Below are 25,173 nucleotides of genomic sequence, written 5' to 3'. Positions count from 1 at the left end.
GCCTTCTTAAGCGCCAGCCCATCAAATCATTGAGCTTCTCCTGCAAAAAGGGAACAAAGAGGGTAAAGCCAAGAGAAATTACAGCAACAGAGCCTCTTTCCTGGAATTCAGGCTGTCAAGGAAGCATCACTGTCGTATCCGCTGCATAACATTATCTGTATGGATTTTGATTTGCCTGGCGTTCTCAGCATCTGGATTTTTATAGTTGACGTTTTCTCTTGTTTAAACTCTTTTAATTCACTTAGGCTGTCATTTTCCTTTCCCCCCATTTAGGATGACTACATCAAAAGCTGGGAGGATAATCAGCCAGTTGATGAAGGTACCCTTTTTCCTTTTTTTTTGGTTCTGCTTAATCTTTTTAAAGGACCTGTTGCGATAAAGTGCCCAAGACCTTGTTAGGAGAAGGTTCCTCCTGGCCTGCAAGATGGTAAATACGGGAGCAAATCTCACTTGCATCTACCTTGCTTTCATTTATTCTAAAGACGTTTTAAAATGACTTTGAAGGCAAGACTGTCAAGTCAGAGTACAGGCGTGTTTGAAGAGAGATGTGTTTCCCGGTTTCGGTTTTACTAGCTGCAAAAAATATGTGTGTATCATGCAGGAATTGCAACTTTCCTTCTAAGTGGAGGCTATGGTCTTCCTTTTTTATCTTCCATTCCCTCTGTTCCATTAGCAGTATAGCCTTACCTCTGAGCTGCAGTAGTCTTTCATATACAATTTACCTGCCAATGCATATTCTTAAAAACACAAAAACAATTTGTAGACAGGCCAAAGTTTTCCCTGCCCTTGATAATTCATTAGAGTGGGCTACCCATGGCCTTAATCACTTTCTTCTGGGGTGAATTCTGATGCTCTTCCAGGTGTTTGGGTTATTTAAGTCTATTTCCCTGCATGTTAGATAAGGGTGTTGTGTGCCATTGAGCAGAATTGATTATGCTTATGCGAGTGATGGAAATAAACCCCCTTTTATGTTAGTGGAGACGCCTGCTTCTAAATGTTTACAGTTTGCAGGTTTGGTTTCCTTGGTTAGTATCATTTAATTGCTACTTGAAATCGATGCCTCCAGAGTTGTGACTTCACAGATGATTGATCCAAAATTATTGGGTGGGTGGTTGATGTGACAGAGGAGAAATTTGCGGAGTAGAAGCACAGAGTTGAGCTCTGAGCAGCTGTCCAGATAATAAAAAAGTGGAATGGTGCAGGACTCAATTTCATGCAGGAGAGGAAATAATCTGAATCAATGGCTGTTTCAGGGGCTCGTCGGGAGACGTCCACGGTCGTTTTAAAGCAGTTGAGTTTGGATGTTGTAGGGCCGTCTCGGGGGTGGTACTGCAGTTTGCACAAATGCTTTGCCAGGGAAGTCCACATGGGCACTCCTCTGATTAATTTTAAATCTGCTTTAAAGACCTTCCTGTGCTTGAAGGTTTTCTAAATTTGGTCTAATTTTAATCTAAGCGTTGTAGTGGGATATGAGGTGTGTGTGTGTGTGTGTGTGTGTGTGTATATATCCTCTCCTTTTTTTGCAAGTGGGGCAGTTGGCGCTGATCCAACAATGTCCATGTGCAACATGTAGCTCTGTCAAATCAACTGCAGTTGCGCTGATCAGCTGTTAGGTAGGGAAGAGGGGCAGGAAGGGTAAATGCAGCTGTGCTCCTCTGATTGGCGGCACTACAGCTTTCAGATACCGCTGCCTTTTCAGCCTTTGTGTTTATGTGATTCTTCACGTGCGCTTTGATTCTTTTTCGCATTGGCCTTTCCATGTAAACCACTTCAGCAGGGATATCTACTGAAGGGTGGTGTGGACAGTTATGTAAACAGGTCAAGTAACAAAAGCATGATGGGAAAGTTTAGTTTTCAAAAGGGAGACTTGGATGAAAAAAGGGGAGCGCTGGTACTGCGTAGATACTCTATCACACAGATGGGGAATGTTTTCCACCCAGAGGAAAACCACCCAGCTTACCTTCTCAGCAATGTCCCGAGGGCCACATGCCAGAAGTGGGTGGGGCCAGAAACAAAAATGGGTAGAACAATGAGTGTAGAGTTCAGGAGCAGGTTCCAGACTGGCAAAAACGTTCAAGAAGGTTGTAAAGCCGAAACTGTGAATCGTGTGGTCTGGGGAGAGGGGATATGGCTGGTGGAGAGCTCGGGGAGTCCAAAAGAGAGCGCTGGTGGGGCCACCAGACCTGAGGTTTCCCTTTCCCTATTCTAGGGAAAGAACGTATATGGGGCATAGGGAGAACTGATGGAATAGTTTGCTGACTTAGATGCTGTGTGGTTAAGCTTCCTAGCCAACCTGGAACAGAGGAAGTTTCTTTCTTCTAGGCAAGACCATTGGGTCTGTCTAGTCTACTACTTAAGCTGACACCAGAGCCTTCCTCGTTCCTTGCTTTCTGAACCTTCTCCCTGGAGATGTTAGGGATTGCAATCAAAGCATGTGTTCTATGGCAAGCAACTTGAGTATATCCACATGTTGCCTGAGCAACGCGGTCTTCGAAACCGTTGAAGAATGTATGCAAGAGAACAGCATGCTCAAGCTATAAGAACAGACCATAGTTCAATTGCAGATAGTTTATTTTTATTTTTTTAAATCACAGTCAGTTTTAACTGGCTTTAATTTTATCCTTCCCGTACACCACTTAGATGCTAAGGTGGCAAGTGGTGTAGACATGGTTGACTTAAATAAAATTGACACATAAATAAGTAAGAGTGTATACTTTGCATACCCAAGCTCCCAGGTTCAGACTCTGGCATCGCCAGGTATGGAGCTGGAAAGATTCCTCTCTGAGACCTTATAAAGCCATAGCCAGGAATGGGGAACCTCCAGATGTTGATGAACTCCCATCTCCCATCATCCCTTGCTGGCTGAGGATGATGGGAGTTGGAGTCCCATAGCACATGGAGGCCACAGATTCCTCCATCTTGCTATAGACAGAACTGAAATAGGTCGACTGAGGTCCTGATTCTGTTTAAAGCAGGTTTATACATTCAAGCTTTGAGGAGCTGGAGTTTCACTGGTTACCACCGCCTGATCTTCCAATCACTGCTGGCACCAGACTTTTTTTTTCTAAACTTTTAGAAAATTGAGTACTTGAGCACCAGTCCTTTGATCTCCCTTGGTTTTATTAAATAAAGGCAATTCAATTTAAAGAATGCCTTGACTGCTCTGGCCTGACCAGAATACTGATTTGCTGACCTTCAGAAAATAGTGCAAGAGCATTTTGTTTTTCAAAGGCTGCCTGATCCGGGCTGCAAAGTTCCTGCCGTTGTAAAGTTTGCTGGCTTTGAACCCACGCAGATTTAAGCATGCTTATTATGCCCTTTGAAAGCGGCGAGCTTAAGGGCGCTTAGCTCTACGCTGCATTGTCCTCTGCGGCCCAAATCCAACAGCAATCGCGGGCAGCTAGTGATGTGCAGTTGGAGGGACTGGGTTTAGAGGCACCTCTTCCATTCCCATCCAAAGATGCATCTAGCCCATCCTCCTCCAACCTCAGGTGCCCTCAGGAAGTTCCAAACTACATCTGTCAGACGATTTGGTAGAGGGTAGATAACCACTGCAGCCCAGATGGAGATGTGTACCTTCGTTGACAAATGCAAGCAGGAGGCTGTTTCAGGAGACCAGTCATTCGGGCCGGATTAGAGCACAGGGCTTGAAACTTGTTTGTTATTCTAGATTTGACACAGCGTACATGGAAAGCTGCCTTCTGCTGAGCCAGCCCAGTGGTCCATGCAGCTCAGGGTTGTCTCCGTTGACTGGGTGCAGCTCTCCAGATTTTGAGGAGAGAGTCTTTCCCTGAGCTGCTTGGAGATGCTTGCGATCGAAACTTGATCGTTCTGCATTCAAAGCATGCAGTCGACCACTGAGCTTATAGCTGTTTCCCAAATTTAGTGATGATTAGTTGTTGTGGGCGTATTACCTAAATCTCACCGATTTGGGGTTTAGATGTTTGGATGCATAGAGTGTGTGTGTGTGTTTTAAAAAAATAAATCTAAACAAAAATGTGTTTGAAAGGGGAGTGGCTAGAGAGTAGATTTCAGGTGGCAGGTGCTAGTTCTGTAGAGAACCATCATGACAATAATATTGGTCTCAACCCAGCAGATACTTCACCTTTGTGGTTAGGGCTTTTCTTGCACAAAGTCCTCCATCACACACAAACACGCCCTGAATGCAAATCCAAAGAGCCTTCAGTATATGTAGTTCAGCACTGGACACTGCTGCAGGTGAGTAAGCCAGCTGATTTGTCAAGGCCCACGTCGGCTGCATATTGACAGGCACACATGACAAGTGTAAGGTGACCCTTGACTGTGTCCGTGCAGGACAGCTGCAGCTGCACATTCCTGCCCATTCCTCAGCGAAGATGGGAATGTGAATGCTTATACGTACCATGTCAGGTGGTTTTCTCTTGCAGCACCTTTTTGCATGTGGTGGGAATCCACGCAGGTCATAGAGAGAGCACAAAGCAAGAAGGTTCATTGCCGTTGCATATTGGGGAGCTGTCTTCCTAAAGCGGTGAGTTTAGGTTTGTTTGCAAAGGCAGTCGGCAGTACACGGCACACTGCGTGCAAATAATTTCAAAATCGTTGATTGTAGCAAAGTTGTTTGTAATAGGGTTGCCGTATTTCAAAAAGTGAATATCCAAACACAAAAGTTGTTGATCTTTTCCTGCAAAATCTCAAAATGAAGTTGCTGTGCTTTTTTTTTTTTTTTAGGAAATTCGCCAAAAAAACCAACACTTCCAACATTGCCATACACCCGGGAGTCCCGGACGTAGGGCAGCCCTATTTATAAGATAACACTACAAATGGGAAACTAGTCCAATTATCAGACTCAATTTAAGTTGATTTGTGAAACAGCTTCTGATCCTGATATACTTGCATGTAACGAAGTATTGCAGACCATGGTTGCTTTGTGGTTTTTAGCGTGTGTGTGGTTGTCTGCAAGCTTCTGCTTTATATCAGGCAGCAAACTCTGCTATAAAAAGGAGCATTTAGTCATTCACACTCCATTTACTTCTGGCTTTAGGTGTGGACACCACTAAGGATCCCTGCCAGAAAGTGAAATGCAGCCGGCACAAGGTGTGCATCGCCCAGGGCTACCAGCGAGCTATGTGCATTAGCCGCAAAAAGCTGGAGCACAGGTAAGGAAGCAGCTGGCCTCCCCATGAGTCCCTGGTGTGGCAATAGGTGTTACTGAGTGACTTGCTCTTGCTTCCGCCGAGTCCTTTTGTGGTGGTCACACCAGGAAGGAAGGAAGCTGTTATAAGCCAATGGAGGACAACCCAAACTTAAATACAGTTGGCTAGTAGATTTAAAAGTGATTTGTTTTATTCAGGATATTGAATGAATATTTTTAAAAGTGCCAAGTGCTTGTCAGCCACCCGCTGAAGTGCAACTTGTTAGCCAGGACTCTGAAACTCAGGACCAGGTATATTTCGGATCATGTGACACCTTTGTGACGTCAGGTGATGGAGGCACTACCCATCTCTCAAAATGGCCCGTGGGGGTGGTCAGGATTTGGCCCGTTGGGCGGATCCTGCTCCCCACTGCCTGTTTTCACTGAACAAGCAGGTATAGAGTTGCCTGCACAATTTCCATAAGTCTTAACTTATTTTTCTTTTTTGAATTTAAGAGTGAAAAGGCAGAGGAGGAATAGGCAGTATCCCTAAGGGAGGCCATATTGCGCAGGTGAACTCATTCCTTGTGGCTAAGGCTCTCCTTCACTCCTTCACTTAACATTATGTGTTCACACATGAGCTCTCTGCAAGTGTTCGCCCAAACTCCTGTGAGCTAAGAGCGGGGAGAAAACAGGTGCATGCACACATTCATCTGAACACCCTTACAATCTCCCTTCAGACTTTTGCTCTCAATACAGGATGGTGTGAAGTGGATCTGGCCCATGCAGTGACGCTGGGACTGGGGTTTCTGTGCATGCCCCTGCCTCTATCAATCCATGTGCATTCGCCCCAAATGGCTGAAGAGGCCTTTGGCCTCGATGGCTTTTTGCCCCTTTCTCCTGCGAACAAATCATATAACTGAAGGTTAAAGCTGTCGCTGTTTGGCAGGCGGAAGCTCTCCGTGTGGCTTTCATGGGAGCACAACAGGCAGAAATCCATAGGTGAAGCTTTTCCTCCTCGTGGCTCTGTGAAAAGTTTCACTTGTGGATCCCTGCCTTTTATATTACAGTGATACCTGAGGAGCAGTCTCCAGTCTGCAGTTTTGGGATATTTCACATTCCTCAAGTGCCAAACAGAGAAGAGTGCATCTTGTGCCTGAGGGCGTGTTTGCTGCGAGGTTATCCCTGCTTTAATACGAATTCTTTGTTTCTTTCTTATCTCTTCCTCCTGTGCACCCACAGAATCAAACAGCCTACCCTGAAACTCCATGGAAACAAGGAGAGCTTTTGCAAGCCTTGTCACATGACCCAGCTCGCATCTGTCTGTGGCTCCGATGGACACACTTACAGCTCCGTGGTGAGAGAAAATGGCAGCAGCTAAGCCTGGAAATGAGGTTGGCGGGAGGGCGTTCGTTCAGGGGAAGAAGCAGCCGCAACGTTTCAGGGGGTCTGGTCTGAATTTCATACCTGTTTAGTATTATGCGGGGAGGCGTGCAGGGAGTTTTTGTATCTCTGTTCTCTTGAGTTATTTTACAGTCTTTGCTTGTTCCTTACATTCTTAAGAGTCATAGGATTGCAGAGTTGGAAGGGTACCTGAGGGTCATCTAGTCCAACCCCCGCAGTGCAGGAATTTGCCACTGTCCCTTAAGGCGATCAAACCCCACAACCTTGGCCTTATCAGCACCACGGTGTAGGCAACTGAGCTGCTAGAATTAGCTCCGAGTCCTTTTGTTTCTCTACCCACCCACCTATTCTGTCTTCACAACAACCCTGTGAGGTAGGTTAAGCTTAAAAACAAAACAAAACCAACCACCCAGTAATGGACCCAAAGTTATTCAGCCGGCTTTATGGTGTACTGGGAGTTGGCTCTACAAACAGCTTGTAAATCCTAATAGTAGTAGTAGTAGTAGGAAGAAGAAGATACAAGGGAGCTTCCCGAAGGAAAGGTGTTGTTTAGTCGTTTAGTTGTGTCCGACTCTTCGTGACCCCATGGACCAGAGCACGCCAGGCGCTCCTGTCTTCCACTGCCTCCCGCAGTTTGGTCAGACTCATGCTGGTAGCTTGAAGAACACTATCCAACCATCTCGTCCTCTGTCATCCCCTTCTCCTTGTGCCCTCAATCTTTCCCAACATCAGGGTCTTTTCCAGGGAGTCTTCTCTTCTCATGAGGTGGCCAAAGTATTGGAGCCTCAGCTTCACGATCTGTCCTTCCAGTGAGCACTCAGGGCTGATTTCCTTCAGAATGGATGGGTTTGATCTTCTTGCAGTCCATGGGACTCTTGAGAGTCTCTTTTTTAAAAAAATAATATTTATTACTTTTAAACCTTACAAAAAGGAGAAAAGAAAAGAAAAAAAAGAAAAAGCAAAAGAAAGAAAAAACAATACAGTACAATATATAAACAATACACAACACAACATTAACACATTAAACAAAACGAGAGCAAAAACAATTCAAAAAACACACATCATACCATCTCAATACCCTCTCTTTCATTCCCTTGTTTCATCGACCTCCTCTCACCTCCCTTTTTGTATTCCATTTCTATTAATTATTTCAGCAAATCCTTTCCATCTTTCTCTATTTTCTGTCATATGGTTATCTTAACATATTTTAACCTTATTTTCCATTAATACTATAGTTCTTATTTATGCTTAATTCCTTATAATATTTCTACTAAAGCCATATAATTCCATTCCAACATTTTTCTAACACTCATTAATTTTACACTATCCAACCATCTCGTCCTCTGTTGTCCCCTTCTCCTTGTGCCCTCCATCTTTCCCAATATCAGGGTCTTTTCCAGGGAGTCTTCTCTTCTCATGAGGTGGCCAAAGTATTGGAGCCTCAGCTTCAGGATCTGTCCTTCCAGTGAGCACTCAGGGCTGATTTCCTTCAGACTGGATACGTTTGATCTTCTTGCAGTCCATGGGACTCTCAAGAGTCTCCTCCAGCACCATAATTCAAAAGCAGGAAAGGTAGCAGCATATAAATGTAACAAATAAATAAATCTTTACTTGCATCTCATGCAACACTTTGCCATAGGAAAAGCTTGGTTCTTTAACTTGTTATTAAGGCCTGTTTGTTTCAGAAGGGTTGCTCAAGGGACTAATGGTTCCTCTTTCCGCATTTCTGGATTGTAGTGCGGAAAAGCACGTTCTGTTGGAGGCTCAGGAGTGAGGCCATCTCACTGTGAGGGAAGTGCCTGTCTCCTTCCTTAGGACAAGACTCAGGAGTGTGAGCAGAAGACATGGAAGCCACTTGCCCCTTCCTCTCGTTGTGTCTTTTGACTGCTCACAACACCTCTCCTCTCAAGCTTAGAAACTTTGCCCTCTTCCCTACATTGCCATCTCATGGACATAATTTTGTACTTCATTAACGCTCTTCTCCTCTAGGCTGTCAGTGGGTGGCCTAAATCCTCTCACCATTCATTTCCATCTGTAAAAACGGACAATTTTGTGAAAATTGTAAGGACACATTAACCCAAACTGTGGAGCAGTACTTAGTACTTCAGTTCAGTTAAATATATTACATACACATACATATATATATATATTAGTGGAAGCACTGGAGGCATTGTTAGCGAGCGATATTAAAGATAATAACCAACAAAGACAACCTCTCTGGCACCTCTGCTTAATTTATCACCAACCCACAAAATTATATCAAGATTATATATAACCCTTTGGTGGAGGTCCCAGAGGTGGAGTAATTGGTTGATTTTAAAGATAAAGAAGAGGTAATTATGAGCTGGTTTTTTCCCCTTTTTCTTTTGAGGACAGCTAAAACTGTCATTGCTAAACGCTGCAGATCTGCAGAATTCTCGTGAATGCTAGTATGATGAAAAGAACCAAAAAGGCATGGAGAAAATAATAAAATGAGGCACAGCTTTTAAGGGAATAACAAATTATACAAAGGCTTCACTTCCTCTGGTGCAGACACGCATTTAGTAACAGAGGGAGGGATTTGTAGCGCTAAGGAGATCACTCTGTCAGCACACACATTTCTGTTTGCCTGACAGAGTGGTTTCCCTTCTCCTCCCTTCTCATTCTGTACTGACACACGCACACCCTCGGCCAATTGTGCGGGCTTCCTTGTGCAGCCTTCTGCTAGTGCCTCCACCCCCATCATTCAGCCCGGACACTGAGGTCCAGCTCTGAGGGCCTTCTGGCAGTTCCCTCACTGCAAGAAGTGAAGCTACAGGGAACCAAGCAGAGGGCCTTCTCGGTAGTGGCACCTGCCCTGTGGAAGGCCCTCCCATCAGATGTCAAGGAAATAAACAACTATCTGGCTTTTAGAAGACATCTGAAGGCAGCCCTGTTTAGGGAAGTTTTTAATGTTTGATGTTTTATTGTGTTTTTAATACTCTGTTGGGAGCTGCCCAGAGTGGCTGGGGAAACCCAGCCAGATTGGGGGGAGGGTATAAATAAATTTTTATTATTATTATTATTATTATTATTATTATTATTATTAGACTGGTTAGTCAAATCAGACCCACAGTAAGAAAGGAAACTGCCTTATACGAAGTCAGACGAATTGTCCATTCAGCTCAGTATTGCCTGCACTGACTGGCAGCAACACTCCAGGCAGGAGTCCTTATCAGTCCTGCCTGGAGACGCCGGGGAGTGAAATTGGGACCTTCTATACGGAAGGCACGGGACACAGGTGGCGCTGTGGGTTAAAGCACAGAGCCTAGGGCTTGCCAATCAGAAGGTTGGCGGTTCAAATCCCCGCGACGGGGTGAGCTCCCGTTGCTCGGTCCCTGCTCCTGCCCACCTAGCAGTTCGAAAGCACGTCAAGTGCAAGTAGATAAATAGGTACCGCTCCAGCGGGAAGGTAAACGGCATTTCTGTGCGCTGCTCTGGTTCGCCAGAAGCGGCTTAGTCATGCTGGCCACATTACCTGGAAACTGTACGCCGGCTCCCTCGGCCAGTAAAGCAAGATGTGCACCGCACCCCCAGAGTCAGCCACGACTGGACCTAATGGTCAGGGGTCCCTTTACCTTTATATGCAAGGCAGATGTGCTACCATTGAGCTATGCCCCTTCCACGAATTTATTTTATCCTCATTGTCACCTGTAATCAAACAGGTTTTTGAAACGATATGAAAACCTGCTGGGCCCATTGACCAGACCAGAAATCAAGATGAGTTTTGGCAGCAAGATCAAGGAATCCTTTTTTCTTTTCTTTTTTAAGGGCACCTTCATTTCTGGAGAAGGAAATACTATTGGCTTTCCCTGGTGTTGGTTAGAAAAGGGAGAATGTCTGTTACCAAGATGTTGGTATCAAAACATCACATTCTGGAAACAAAATGCATACAATTAGGACATTGTGAATGGTTTTGGCCCACGGAATCATGACTGGAACCAACAGGTAGAAATGGCAACAAAGCAGATTTCAGCTTAATATTAGGAGAAACTTCCTAACAGTAAGAGCTCTTTGACCTCTTTGGGAGGTTGTTAGGTTCTCCTCTGCTGGAGCTGTTTAAGCAGAGGCTGGCTGGCCCTCTGTTAAGGTTGCTGTAGTGGTGTGCTGAAGTCATTGACCTTTCGAGACACCTTCCAACTTTTTGATTCCATGAAATGTAAACCAGGTCCCTTAAAAAGACGGACAGCGGCAATATAAGTATCGCCAAGGGTTTGAGGTCATTTGACTTTCCTTCTAGACAAAGTGAGTCCCTGGGTAACAGTGCAGTGGTATATTTACAGTATTGGAAGTGAGTGCAATATGCCTTTGCGTTACATGCAGTACAGTGAAGCTGTGCAGGATTGGTGTGACTCACTGAGCCAAAGCTCGTTTGGGTAGCCCTTGTTATGCTGTGCTGACCTACTTTTTCTGCCTTCTGGCTGTTGGAATGGGGGAGTCTGTTCCAACTAAGCTCTTGCCTTTAGCACATAAAATTGCATTTAACTCTCTCAAAATAGAGAAGCGAGTCTTGTGAAGAATCGCCTCCCAGCCTGGGGTAAACTGATTCAGAAACCGAAGCATGGTTCCTTTGCTAAAAACTGAGGCTGGTTTTTATACAGCTCCTGAAGCATGCAATTCAGAGATCTTTTACAGCCATTTTTGGATTGCTCCGTATGGTGGCCAGGGCAATTTGTGACAGGAAGTGAGGATTATGATTCTTTCCTGCTTGTTTCCTTGCATCCCGAGCACCGATCTGGCAGTGAGGTGGAGCACTGGAATTACGGCTTTGCCGCTATGTAAACAGCTGTAACATGCTTTGAACCGACCACTTGGAACCATAAATTTGGAGGTGGTCTTGTTGGACATGTAGTTTGATGCAGGTCCAGCCTGTTTAAAAGCCTCCAGTGAGTAGGGCATGGGAGGAGAAATTCAATTCAGTTTGTGTGTAAAGATGAACGTACCTACTTCATGCTTTCCAACACAATACCAGAACCAAAACACAGTCTTCAAAAGTCACACTTTTCTGAATTTTGTAGTGCAGCTCTCCTGAGAAGTAATGTGTACAAAAATGCACATACTGGTGTAAAGTGTGCATAAAAATGCATATATGAGTGAAAAATTACATGCAACAGTTTATTGTATTAGGAGAAATTGTTTTGCGTACACTTTTTCATTAGGGGAAATTGCATACAAACGTGTAGATTAGGATAAATTTACACACAAAAACACTGGTGAATTTTCATGGGAACTTTTTTTAAAAAAAACCACAACCATGTGGAAATATGGAGAACCGAATTTAAGTTTGGAGAAATGAGAAACTGGAATAAATTGGAGATTTGTCCATCGCTTGTGCCAGTGAGGGAGACTGCACCATCCCTCTAAGTAACCAGTTCCATTGGCCATCTTGCTCAAATTTGTTTTGGGTTTTGTGAATCTACCCCTTCATCTTCCCACCAACTAAATCCTCCATTTCCATACGCTCTGTGTGTGGTGTTTTGTCACAGCCAAATATACTGGGGTCCTTCCCTTTTAAAAAAAAATAAAAATTGTTACTCTTTCTCCCATCCCATCAGTTATTAAGATGTTTGTGAATGGCCCATGAAATCACAGCAGGTCAAGTCAATGGCTGGGGGAAATATTTTTCTATAGTTTGCAGGAAACAGGCAGCCAGTTTGTAGCCTATTATGCACCAAAGAATGTTGAGAAGCCTTAGCCTGATTAGTTCGAAACCAGGACACAGCAGGAAATTTCATTCGGGGGAGATTAGCACTAAGAAGATTCATTGTTATTTGCTTTTAGTTCCTCGTTGCCTGAAGAGTTAAATAAAAAAAAGTAACAGGATCAGAAGGCTGGCCTGCTGCAAAACCCTTCTGTTGCAATCTGTCCTTGGATTTCAAAGGGGTCAGCGGGAGAGAGATTCTCGTTGCTGGAACTTAGAGCTCCTAAATGTACTCAGAATAAAGAGCAAGGATCATCATGGGAAGGAGGCAGGATCTAGCCATGGAGCCCTAACATTCAGAGAGCATGGGGGGAAAGTTTGATTCCCCATCCCTATGCAGAGCCCTCCTGTGTTTTGGCATGAGATATGGTGGCGCTGTGGGTTAAACCACAGAGCCTAGGACTTGCCGATCAGAAGGTCAGTTGTTCGAATCCCCGCGACGGGGTGAGCTCCCGTTGTTCGGTCCCTGCTCCTGCCAACCTAGCAGTTCAAAAGCACAAAGTGCAAGTAGATAAATAGGTACCACTCTGGCAGGAAGGTAAACAGCGTTTCCGTGCGCTGCTCTGTTTCGCCAGAAGTGGCTTAGTCATGCTGGCCACATGACCCGGAAGCTATACTCTGGCTCCCTCGGCAAATAAAGCGAGATGAGCACCGCAACCCCAGAGTCTGTCACGACTAGACCTAATGGTCAGGGGTCCCTTTACCTTATAAGCAGAATTGGGTGCACTATAACTAAAAACCCCGTCCGTGCCTTTGCAATCAAAATCCCACGTCAAGCCAAATTCTGTGACCTGTGTAAGCGGGTGAAAAATAAGCCCATTTGCAAGATGTCTCTAATAATAAAAAATAGTGATCAATAATAAATGCAGAATTCTGCAACATTTCTTTTGTGCTAGTCATTAAGAGCATGAGAAACTGCCTCATGCACTGAAGCCCCACCCCAGCTACCAAAAGCCTTATTTATTCCCCGATTCCTTCCCTTCCTTTGCACACATACTTGTGTATATATCTTCCCCATCATAAAAGCAGAAATTCTCAGAAAACCTCGTTTTGTGGTGCCCCTTTCCCTCCCCATCATGGAAATCATGGCAGGCATGTAGCCTTGGCTAGTAACAGAACCCTTTCCTAAGTTGGACTACATCAGCTGAGCACCATTGCTCCAGCTGGGCATGGCTCCAGAGGCAGAGTTCATTATACTGCCATAGGAATACTTTCCAAGACCCGCTGTGCTTTCTATCGCGGACAAAAGGGAAATGGTCACATCCTCCGATTTATTATATTGAATGTCAGCATATTGATATACGCAGCCGCTAATCCCTGTGATTAATGTGTTTACACTGGAGCTGATTAATGGAGTTGCTTCCCATCAAGGAGGAATATTATTCATGGAATTTGGAATTGGGCAGGGGGGGTGGGGAGTAACCGTTACGAACTTGTGCATGAGTATTCAGCCATTGCATTAAGCGGTAGGTGAATTGTCATCTTAGTGCAGAACTTAGAGTATCCATTTGTTTGTTTGTAGTGTTTGGACCCTGCTCCGGAAGCTGAAAAGCAACTTAACAATCATTTAAAAAGCAAGACAGTTGCTGCCCTCAGGTTTATAATCTAAAAGAGATGATACAAAACGGGGGAAAGGGATGGAGATAAGCAAACTCAGGCACCAGGGCTTTGCAGGACCAGCTGGGATGAAAACAACTTAAGGAGAGGAGGAGCCAAAAGGGTGTGGCCTGTTGACCGAGGTGATGAAGTGGTCCTGCCGCCCATCTCCCCTTCTGCTCTTGCTCCTGCTGCCCAAAGATAGAGGAAAGGGAGGCATTGTCCACTCTGTAAGGGTGTGTGGTCTATGTTGGACAGACTAGACAGGGATTACCAAATGAGGAGGGGAGCGTCAGGTGGCAGCAAAGGAGCAGGTGAGATGAGGTTGAGGAGGTTCATGGCAGGCTCTCCTAGACCAGCAGAGTCCCGGAGCCTGGGTATCCCGCCCCCCATTTGATTGGCAAGTGCTGACTTCTCTGACTGTCTACTCTCCATTCTGTCTTGCAGTGCAAACTGGAGCAGCAAGCCTGCCTGACCAGCAAACAGCTGACGGTTAAGTGCGAGGGGCAGTGCCCATGCGCGAGTGAGCATAGCCCGACCTCAGCCACAGACACCAAACAAGGTCAGGGGGAACATTTTAGCGAATAGTCTGATGACGGCATCCTCTCCTTCCCTTTTTCTCTCTGCTGCTTTTTGTGTGAACAACAGAAAGCATGCCTAAGAGTCTGGCGTTAAATCGTATTCCAAGGGGCCCCAATCTCCCTTGATCATGCCATATGCATTCGTCTGCCAGGAAAACTACATGAGACCATGATCCAGATGCAGGCAAGCTCCCTCCCCCGGTAACACATCTCACACTGCGGTTTCGTGTGCATTGTCATCATTTTGTTCTGGGAAGGTGACCCCAGGGCTGGCATTACTACCAGGCAACCTTGGGCAGTTTCAGGGCTCCAGCACTGTGGCAGCGGGCACTGCTGCTGCTTGCCATGGACCCACCTTTTAAAAACAAACAAAAAAGAGCTAGTTCGCTATGCTGGGTCTACTCGCTGTTTGAATTTCCTACGGGAAATACCGTATTTTTCGCCCTATAGGACGCACTTTTTCCCCTCCAAAAATGAAGGGGAAATGTGTGTGCGTCCTATGGGGCGAATGCAGGCTTTCGCTGAAGCCTGGAGAGCGAGAGGGGTCGGTGCGCACCGACCCCTCTCACTCTCCAGGCTTCGCAGACCTCTCCGCAAGCAGCGGGAGCCAGCGTGGGCTCCCACGGCTTGCAGAGAGCTGCCTGTTTGGGGGCTGGGGTCGGAGGAAGCTCGGGCCTCCCCCGCCCCAGCCCCGCGCCTGGGGGGGGGAAATAATTTTTTCCCTTTCTTCCCCCCCCCAAAAAAAACTAGGTGCGCCTTATGGGGCGGTGCGTCCTATAGGGCGAAAAATACGGTACCTACGGGACCGCCTCTCCTGGTATGCCCCATGGAGGACTTTATGGTCTTCAAACAAAAACATTTTGGAGGTCCCAGGCCACAGAGAGGTTAGGCTGGCCTCAACCAGAGCCAGGGCTTTTTCGGCTGTGGCCCTGATCCGGTGGAACACTCTGTCACAAGAGACTAGGGCCCTGCGGGACTTGACATCTTTCCGCAGGGCCTGCAAGACAGAGCTGTTCCACCAGGCCTTTGGCCAAGGCACAGTCTGAGCCCCTCCTTTGGTGATCCTCGTAGAACTCTGGCCCAGTGGTTGCCATTTGATTTTGAATTGATTTTAGAATATTGATTTTAGAATGCTGTGTTGCTTTTAATGCTGTTAGCTGCTCTGAGCCCAGCTCCAGCTGGGGAGGGCGGGATATAAATAAAAATTTATTATTATTATATTATTAAAATGCTCCCTTCCCCACAGTGCAGCATTGTTCTAGGGCAGCGTTCAGAGCACAGTCTCAGCTGCACACTAATGCCAGGTAAGCCCATCAGAGCCCACTGCTGGGGAAGGGCTTCCATAAAGGTCCCACACACACATCTAGGGTCTCCTAGACTTGGGTCAATATGGTGCTGTGGGAAAGCTTAAAGCACCAAAAATCAGGTTCCCCCATGACTGCAGTTCTGGTCCACGCAATAAAGATTCAGAAATCATTTCAGCACATCTGCCAAGAGCCAGTTCGCATGGAAATGGGAAATCCAGTTCACGCTACACCGTCGTTTGCAAAATGGAGGAAGGAAGGAAATAGGTCCATTTTGTTGTTGCTTAGATTTCTTCCTTGCCCCTCACCATAAGGACCCAAGGCAGGTTTAGACAGTATTAAAACCAGATGAACCAATTTACAATCAAAAATATAAGGTGGGTCCTGAAAACGTACCATAGACATCAAAGGCCAGGATAAAGAGGTAAGTATCTGCTATGAGGCTTGCATGAAATAAATATAAATAAATAAATGAATAAATAGAATGCTTAATGTTACTTAGCGAATATAGCACTGTTACCTGAGCAAAACCTAGCAAATTAATTAGCAAATTAATTGTGTAACTTTTGTTCAATTTGTTGGTATAAAGGTTGTTTCAGAGTTGTATGCTATTCTGTACCTAAACCCTTAAAATGGCAGGCTTCTGTCTGCTGCTTTACATCCCCATAAAAGTACAGAAGGCCAAATTCTAGACAAGTCCAAGATGTGTAACACACTCTGGTTAGGCAAGTGAGTGGTGCTCTTGTCAAATCCTGGAGTTTATCCACCATTTGGACAGCTCAGACTTTTGTTTAAGGCAGGGATTTCCAAGCTAATAAATGTCACAAGTCACCCCCTTCCCCAACTCCTCAGTAAGCAGTCCTTTCTGTATTACACACATTAACACACTGACTTTACTCCATGGAGGCGGAATGTTTTGCTACATAAAAGAGACTCTTGCACAATGAATAAAATAGAGTTTGGGTGTCTTTCATATTCTTCCCAGCTCGGGGTGCTCAGTTAATAATTCTGCATTTGATTTACAGAAACCTGTACTGGGCAAGACTTGGCAGACTTGGGGGATCGGCTCCGTGACTGGTTCCAGCTCCTACATGAGAATGCCAAGCAGAACAGCTCCGGGAGCGCAGGGGCCAATCCAGTGAATGGTATGCAGAAACTGCAGCCGTTGTCATATGCATACAAGTACACAAACAGTCATGGAAAGACAGGGACGGAGCCATGCAATCTCCGAAGAGATTCTCTCTGCAGTTACTGGACTGCTATCTGTGTCCAGTGATTCCCTTAGACTGAACGTCTTTGAGCTGCAGGTGGATGGTTGGCTGCATGATTGAATAGGTTTAAAAAACAAACACTTTTCTGTCCTTGGAAAGCCTGCACGTTGGGGAGAAAGGGTTGCGTTCAAGGTAGTAGCATTAAGGCGAACCTTAAGTCAGGATGAGGATTTCTGCTTGCACAAGGAAATGTTCTCCTCCTCTGCTTCCCCCCTAAATCTCTTCTGGGGTTTTCCCCCAACTCTGGAGTAGATTTGAGGACAGCGGCCGGGGACCCAGTTGTGTTAATGCAACAGTTTTGTTGAATACCGCCCATATTTCTTCTATATATTTCTTCCTGGCAGGCTGGTTTTCCACACACAGGGAGCTTTTGATAGGGGATAATGCTGAAACGTGTGATTCACAATCTACGAAGGGGTACAGTCCTGGGGATACTTATGCGCAATAGGATATTTCTGAATGCATACTTTGGCTTAACCCAGGGGTTACTCTCCCATCATCCAGAGCCAGCATGGCCAATGGACAAGGATGGAAGGGAGTTGTAATCCAACAACATCTGGAGGGCCACTGGTCACCCCCCCCCCTTGGCTTAACCCCTCTATTTCCTTTAAGTTATACCAAGAAGAACGTTGTTTCATTCAGGTGTGAAAGACGCAGGAACATATTCAGCTGTAACGTCAGCAGTGCAGACACCGGTGGGAAAATTCCGCCATGTTTTCAGGATCGATGTGAGAAAGCTCTGTGTTCTGGCCTGAATGAGGGAAGGTGACCACAATCAGCCCTTCAACAACTCCCATTAGAGAGAGACAGCCTTGTTGCAATGAATAGGACTTTGCGAGAGCCACAGGCTCATTTATTTCACCAGAGCTGGCGCAGCAGATGTGCCTGGTTCCGTCAATCTTTATTCTCCCTGTTGTGTCAGCTCTTATATCCCCTTGTGAAACTAAATTGTTTTTGCTTTGGCTGAGCAGTTACTTGTTGGGTGCCAGCAGCTTGTCGTATTTCGGCACTAAACTGGTCTTTATGTGTGACTCTATTAGTTTATATACCAAGAGATCAGGAACGGGGAATCTGCAGCTCTCCAGATGCTTCTGGACTACGAATCCCATCATCGACCCCAGCTGCCGACCAAGCTGGCTGGGAATGATGGGCAATGTAGTCCAATAAACTCTGTAGGGCCACAGCTTCCCCATCTCTGCACTAAACAGTTCTTGAGTCACCATCATGTTCATCCAATCAGATTCGGTGCGTTAAATACATGTGCCAATTTGCCACATTTTCATTAGCTGAAACACAATACTTTGTTCTCAGAGCTGATCTGAGAAATTAACGCTCTAACGACAAGCTGGAGTCTGTGGAATTCTCTACTTATTATTATTATTATTATTCCTTTTGTAGTTAGTGTGATAAAAGGAGAAATGTGCTTAGCACAGAAAGTTGGACTGGTTTGTCATCAGCAAATGCACATTTTGTACATTAAACCAAGCAAGCCCTGCTCATCTCCTGGCTGCTTCCACAGAGCAGAGCTTTCTGTTTGGGCCACCCACACTCTGCCAGTTGCTGTGTGAGCACAGCAAGGTAAAGGTTTTTGCGCACTTGTTTGTTTTAAACAAGTCCCCAGCCCCTGAGCAGAGTTGGCAGATTGGTCCCAGAGCACACGCAGAACGTGAAGTGCGACCGGTCAGGAGGAAGATCATTAGTTTAAATGTCAGTGAACAGAAAGCGCCAAGCCGCATGCTTCTCCCACAGGCGGGCCTGATGCATTGGAGGAAGTCTTGCCGCGTTGGGAGGGCGATGCCCTTGTGCCACCGTTGGCTCTGCTGCTCCCGTCCCTCGGCTTTCGTAAGCAGAGCAGTGAGCCGCCGTGGCTCACCTCCAGCGGCGAGGAAGTCCATCTGGAACCAGCCTGGCAGCAGCATCACAAACTACGTAGGAGACAGGAAGTGAAGCAGGCCGTGCGGGGAAATGGCAAGGCTCCCGTCTCCTTCAACAGCAGCTGCTTTTCCTAGAGGGCCACTTTGAGTAGCGAGCCGAGCGTGGCAGGCCGACGCCACAGCCATGACCCTCTCAGGCGGGCTGCCACTGTCTTCTGCCGCCCTGTGTGCCATGTCCTACTTGCATCTTCTGCCTCTAGCTTGGCTTCAGGAAGGAGAGGGGTAGCAGCTGGTACCTTGTAGAGGACCAGATTTTGGCAGTGGGCCTGCAGTTGTTCACCTCTGCTCCATACACGCTTAACATGTATTTGCCATGCAGAACTGCGATGGCAGTATTTTGGGGTTCCAGTGCAGAATTTCAGGCCTGACGTTTGAATCCTGATGTGCAGCGGCGTCGACAGACAGCCTTTCCAGGAGAGGCTGTGTGTATGTACAGGCTTGTGTCGACGCATGAGCTTTTAAATAAGTAAAAATTCCGCAACTAGGAAAACGGAACCCTGTGAGCGGTATAAATTATGCAGTTCAAGCCTATTTGCATAATGCATGCAGCTTCTCTGAGGAGCGGCAAGGCACTCCAGGAGCACCTGCCTCTCAGCCACAGGGTGTTCTGCTCGGCTTCTCGTTTGTGTAGCTCCTAAGCATCGCCTACACGTTTTTAATCACCCCTGTCTTTGTAGCCATAAGGTCTAGCAGCTTGCTTGGTTTCTTTAAAATAACGAGTAGAACCTGCAACAAATCACTGCAGGTGGTCTACCTCTCAGTGCAAGTGCTCCTGTTCAGAATTGCAGACAGACGTGTTATCCTTAGGATACTCCGTTGCAACACACAGACACACACTTTGGGTTTTTTTGTTTACCAGCTGACACTCAACATTCCACAGCTGCTGAGCATGCTCAGTCTCCATTGGGTTGTCTTTGGGGTGGTTTTGCCTCCTAGGGGTGTATTTTTTAAGTTTTATACTTCTTCTTACCTTGAGGTTCACCTTCACACACTGCTTCTCCCATCTCGTCTCTCAGAAACCCCATTTCGGCTCCAAACCACCTGAGTTCACTCTTAGAGGGAACAATGGAAGCTGAGGTCCTCAGGATGATGAATTCTGCACCCAAATCCCGCACTTGCGGGCGCAAGCAGCCCTCGTTAGAACTATATGCGCAGAGGCACCTTTGCTCCCCCTTACTCTTCTTTCTCACTCTCTGCTGTTGTTGTTTTTTCAAACCCCTTCTGCTTGCAGTGCTGGACAAGAGCCTTGTGGCCAGTTGCAAAGACTCGATTGGCTGGATGTTTTCCAAGCTGGACACCAACGGCGACCTTTTCCTGGACCAGACAGAGCTGGCAGCCATCAACCTGGACAAGTACGAGATCTGCATCCGGCCTTTCTTCAACTCCTGCGACACCTACAAGGACGGCCGCGTCTCCACCGCAGAGTGGTGCTTCTGCTTCTGGCGAGAAAGTGCGTTGCTGCAAGGTTTCTCCTAAGAGTCTTTTGTGTTGACTCCTTCCAGTCAGTCATATCTCGCCATTCTTTATATAGTGCCAACTGTTGTAAGTGATGCTGAAAGAGATACACACACACGCTGACAAATGGGCTTCTCCCTATCTTTCACTGATGGCACTGAGCTAAAGGCCTCTTCTTGGCTGATGTGTTTTACCATAGCATAATACTAAGTTCAGGGACTGTGGGTTAAACCACAGAGCCTAGGACTTGCCAATCAGAAGGTCAGCGGTTCGAATCCCCGTGACGGGGTGAGCTCCCGTTGCTCAGTCCCTGCTCCTGCCAACCTAGCAGTTCGAAAGCACGTCAAAGTGCACGTAGATAAATAGGTACCGCTCCGGCGGGAAGGTAAACGGCGTTTCCGTGCGCTGCTCTGGTTCGCCAGAAGCGGCTTAGTCATGCTGGCCACATGACCCGGAAGCTGTACACCGGCTCCCTCGGCCAATAAAGCGAGATGAGCGCTGCAACCCCAGAGTCAGCCACGACTGGACCTAATGCTCAGGGGTCCCTTTACCCTTTACCTTTAGTACTAAGTTCAAGCTGTTTAAAGAGGCACTTGTTACAGCCCCACTTAGATTAAAGATCATCGTCCTTTATTTGCACGCCACCTTTCCGTCGTAAATTTTGCTCGTGGTGGCAAAACTGGCTAAGTGGCAACAGAATTTAACAATAAGTTAACCAAAACATCTCAGCATCTCAGTAATAAATATACCATAAAATTGAACATTAGTAAGGTCTACTAATAAAACGCAGAAACATGCCTGTAAATAAGGCACCTTCAAGATTAATTCTGGACCCCAAGGGAAGCCCCAAACATCACCCCACCTTGATAGTCTCTAGCAGCATGCTTTTCCCCAGACTTGCTGCGAAGCTGGTCTCTCTTATATTTTCTCCCCAGGAGCTGCCAATGGTTTTTAGGAGGGAGAATATTTGCTTAGCGTTTACGTAGTGCTTTTTCTTATGAACTCAGAGCCCTTTGCATATATACTTCAGTAATCCTTGCAACAGACCTGCAAGGTAGACCAGTGCTGTTAGTAAATGAAACACCTGGTATTTATGTAAGTGGTTTTTCTTAAGGGCTTAGAGCATTTTGCATATTTTATGTTAATTATTCTTCCAGCAGTCCTGCAAGGTAGGCCCTCGTATCAGAGATTACTGGGGGAGAGTGGCTCATTTATTGACACGGCTCTGCTGAGATTGTTTTGAGCTGGTTTTGGGCAATCCTGCAATGGACGTGTGTTTTGCTTTGGGTGTTTCAGAGCCTCCTTGTCTTGTGGAGCTGGAGAGGATACAGATCCAGGAAGCAGCCAAAAAGAAACCTGGTGAGTTGTGGAAATGGGGAGGTATTTGGGGATGGGTGAGGGAAGGGGAAAGGGATCTTGTGGATGTCTCGGTGCTGATAGTCGATGCTTGGAAGGCACTTCACCCAGCCGTGCTGGTTTCTTTCACCCAAGCCCCATCTCTGCTTGCCCCACAGCTGAAGGCCAGAGGATCCACATCTGTTTTAGATGATGGTGTCATGGAATGAAGATTTAGGCAGATATAACGGCTCCTCCCTAAGGTCCAGCTCAGGCATTCCCAAAATCAGCCCTCTGGCTGTTTTGGGACTACAGTTCCCATCATCCCTGACCACTGGTCCTGTTAGCTAGGGATGATGGGAGTTGTAGTCCTGAAACAGCTGGAGGGCCGAGTTTGGGGATGCCTGGTCCAGCTCATACATGTGGGTGGACATGCCCAAAGCATGGCTGGAGCCATTTGTGTGAACAAATCCCCAATCTGGGCAGATTTCAGCGATAATCGTGCAACAGCTCATTGTCGCAGGCCAGGCCAGGGGTGTGTGTAGCGGTGCATTGCCCTGGCCCTGTGCATCTATGGAAATCCACTTATTACACATTATGATTTTTGTCAGTGGTTTTTTGCACACCATAATTCTTGTCAGGGAAATAATCGCTGTGTGAAGATTTTCCCTTGTCGTTTTCCATTGCATATGTTTATGCGTGAAAGCACCTCTGAGGTAAGATCATTTTTTGTTTAACTGTGTATTGAAGAAGCTTATTTTTTAAGGTGGTTTTAAGCACAATTAAATATAAAGTCCTTACTCTGGCCAATTATTCCTTACAGTCTATGATCCTTTCTTATTCAAAGCGTATGATCTTCCTTTAAATTCCCAGTTGTACAAGATGCTGTGGGCTGCTAGGGTTGCCATATGTCCCCTTTTTCCAGGACATGTCCTCTTTTTTGCCATAGCAATCCATAGTTAAAAGCAGAAGTCGGCAAATGTGTTCCTCTTTTTTGTTCTTCAAAACACAGCAATCCTAAAAATCATTTCCCAGCAATGAAGTCCTGCTGCTGCAACCATTGTATCCCAACTCTACTGACGCCCTGTTGCTGATTTTGCTTTCCCAGGGATCTTCATCCCCAGCTGCGATGAGGATGGGTACTATCGGAAGATGCAGTGTGACCCGAGCAGTGGGGAGTGTTGGTGCGTGGACCACCTTGGCATGGAACTAACAGGAACGCGGATGCATGGGAATCCAGATTGTGGTAAGGAGAATGGAGAGGGAAAGTGGGGAGAACTGTTGGCGGGTTGGAGCACAAAACGTACACGTTGCACACGACAAGGGGGGCCTCCAATGTGGCCCCCGTCGTGGACTGGTTGGATGCAGAGGAACGGTGGGAAGAACCAGCTGTGGAACCCACAAGAAGGCTCAGAGGCCAGGGAATGGTGGTGGGACCACGATGAGCGGTCAGAGGGAGAAGACTGGGCAGAGGAGGTGTCGGAAGCTGAAGAGGCAACAGGTCTGAGTGAGCTGGGAGAGTCTGTGGCAGAGAGGAGTCCAGAAGCTGAAGCAGGAGAGGAGGGAGGCCAAGAGGCAGAGAGAAGACTGGCTAGTGAAGAGGCACAAGTGTCTCCCCCACTTGCTGCGACCAGCTCCCCTCTTCCTGGTCTACCAGAACATGCAGAGAAATGAAGAGGGCAGAGGAATGGGAGACAAGACAACAGAGCCTTCGGCTGCCGGGGAAGGATTTGAGGGAGGAGCCTTACAGAGTGGTGGGAAGGTGGGGACCTCGCAACTGCTTCCCTGGGGCAAGACATACTAGGAAGAGTTGCTGTGATCTCTAGGCCTGCACCGTTTTGGTTTCTTCGAATAAAGAGTTAACTTCACAGACACTGGACTTAGGCAGCAGTGAGGAGGTAGGAACCTTCAGTCTCAGCAAGTGCTTCTGGGAAGGGGGGAAGACTTGCCGGAGACGAGTTGCTGTGCTCACGAGGCCTGGGGTTTGTTTTTTTTGCTAACAAAGAGTTAACTCCAATTTGCTTGGTGTGATTTCCTGCTGGCTCACTCCTGTTGGCCCCACTTGTAGAGTTGAGCGGAAAGGTTTCCTTGCCACGGAAGAAGTGAATGAATGCCTTCTGAGGGGGAGGGTTCACCATCCACGGTTACCAAAGTGCCGCACCGCCGTTTCCTTACTAACGCTGCTGCTTCTGCTGCTGCTGTTGTTCTTCTCGTCGTTGCAGATGATATCGTTGGATTCTCTGGGGACTTTGGGAGTGGCGTCGGGTGGGAAGACGAGGAAGAGAAAGAGACTGAGGAAGCCGGCGAGGAGGCCGAGGAGGAGGAAGGCGAGGTGGGAGAGGCCGACGACGGAGGCTACATCTGGTAGAAGCCGCCGAGGGCACAGTTTGGTCAGGATGCTGGCTGCAGGGCTGGGAGACGGCCGTCGAAACCCGAAGGAGAGGAACAGCTTAACAAGATGATCAGGAAACACAGTTGAATGTAACTAACTATGGCAGAACATGTTGTGTGTGCGTGTGTGAGTGTGTGTATGTATGCACCTGCCTGGGTGAGTCCATTCTCCTTACATGGCCGTGGGGATTATCTTGTTTCCCAACCCCCAGCTTAGCAGAGATCAAAGCTGTATCAAAGCAAAATGGGAAAGGGGGCAAAGTATTCTGCACTGTAGGTTCGGGTGGTCTTTTTATATATATAAATATATTTAAAAAATGTAATTTAATTTAATGTTTAAATTGTCTTATCACACATTTCCGCTCGTAGCCAGACCCCCAAATATGTTTACCTGCCCCATCATCTCTCGTGTTATGGTTCCTAGCAATAGCTTCCAACAATTTACACATTGTTAGGTATGTACACCCTGGTGCACCAGATCGCTTTCAAGCACATGCTCTGCAAGCGCCCAGGAGCTCTGCCAAGCATTCCTGGGTCTTTGTTGCAATGGAAGAGGTGTGATCACCTGGACTTTGGCTGACAGGTCAGGGATGAAGAGCAGCCCCTTTCTCTTCCTTTGACCATATGTTAGATCCATATCAGGCTGGGACAGGTAGCACAGCGCTGGTTCCAAACTTGGCTAGCATATCACGGACTTCTCAGACACCACGAGGGTCCTGCAAAATCCTACCTCCCTGGAAAATTCCCCACAGGAGGCTTGGCATCCTCGTATTGATTTAAGAACCGACAGGTGATCACAGGGTTGCGCCCACTGATTTAGAGGATCCCAAGAAAGGGCACTGCAAACTTGTCTCAACTTTATCTCTGGTCACTGTAGAATAACGGGCTTCCATTTGGCCTCTTGGTGCCCTGGCAGAGTGACAGAGGCATTTGGGCACACAATTGGCTGAGAAACACTGATTATTATTATTTTTTAAAAAAAGAAGAAATAACGTTATTGATTGTGGAATGCAAATTTGTGGGGCAGGCTAGGGTAACCGACGGCAAAAAGGCATCCCTAGCTAGGAACAAAG

General features: G+C 46.7%; 1 protein-coding gene across 1 annotated transcript; it reads left to right on the top strand.

Annotated features, from left to right (window-relative positions):
* Positions 1-220: 220 nt before the first annotated feature.
* LOC128413960 (testican-2) lies at positions 221-24,183 on the top strand. The gene is made up of 9 exons (XM_053388539.1): positions 221-319; positions 5,021-5,135; positions 6,353-6,467; positions 14,277-14,391; positions 16,740-16,859; positions 20,151-20,369; positions 21,671-21,733; positions 22,818-22,955; positions 23,932-24,183. The coding sequence occupies exons 2-9, from the start codon at positions 5,104-5,106 to the stop codon at positions 24,075-24,077; spliced, it is 948 nt and encodes a 315-aa protein (XP_053244514.1). The 5' UTR covers positions 221-319; positions 5,021-5,103; the 3' UTR covers positions 24,078-24,183.
* The last annotated feature ends 990 nt before the right edge of the window (positions 24,184-25,173 follow it).

The sequence above is a fragment of the Podarcis raffonei genome, chromosome 5, assembly GCF_027172205.1.
Source record: "Podarcis raffonei isolate rPodRaf1 chromosome 5, rPodRaf1.pri, whole genome shotgun sequence".
Lineage (NCBI taxonomy): Eukaryota > Metazoa > Chordata > Lepidosauria > Squamata > Lacertidae > Podarcis > Podarcis raffonei.
Note: the sequence above shows the minus strand (reverse complement) of the source record. Positions and strands in the feature narration are given on the sequence as shown.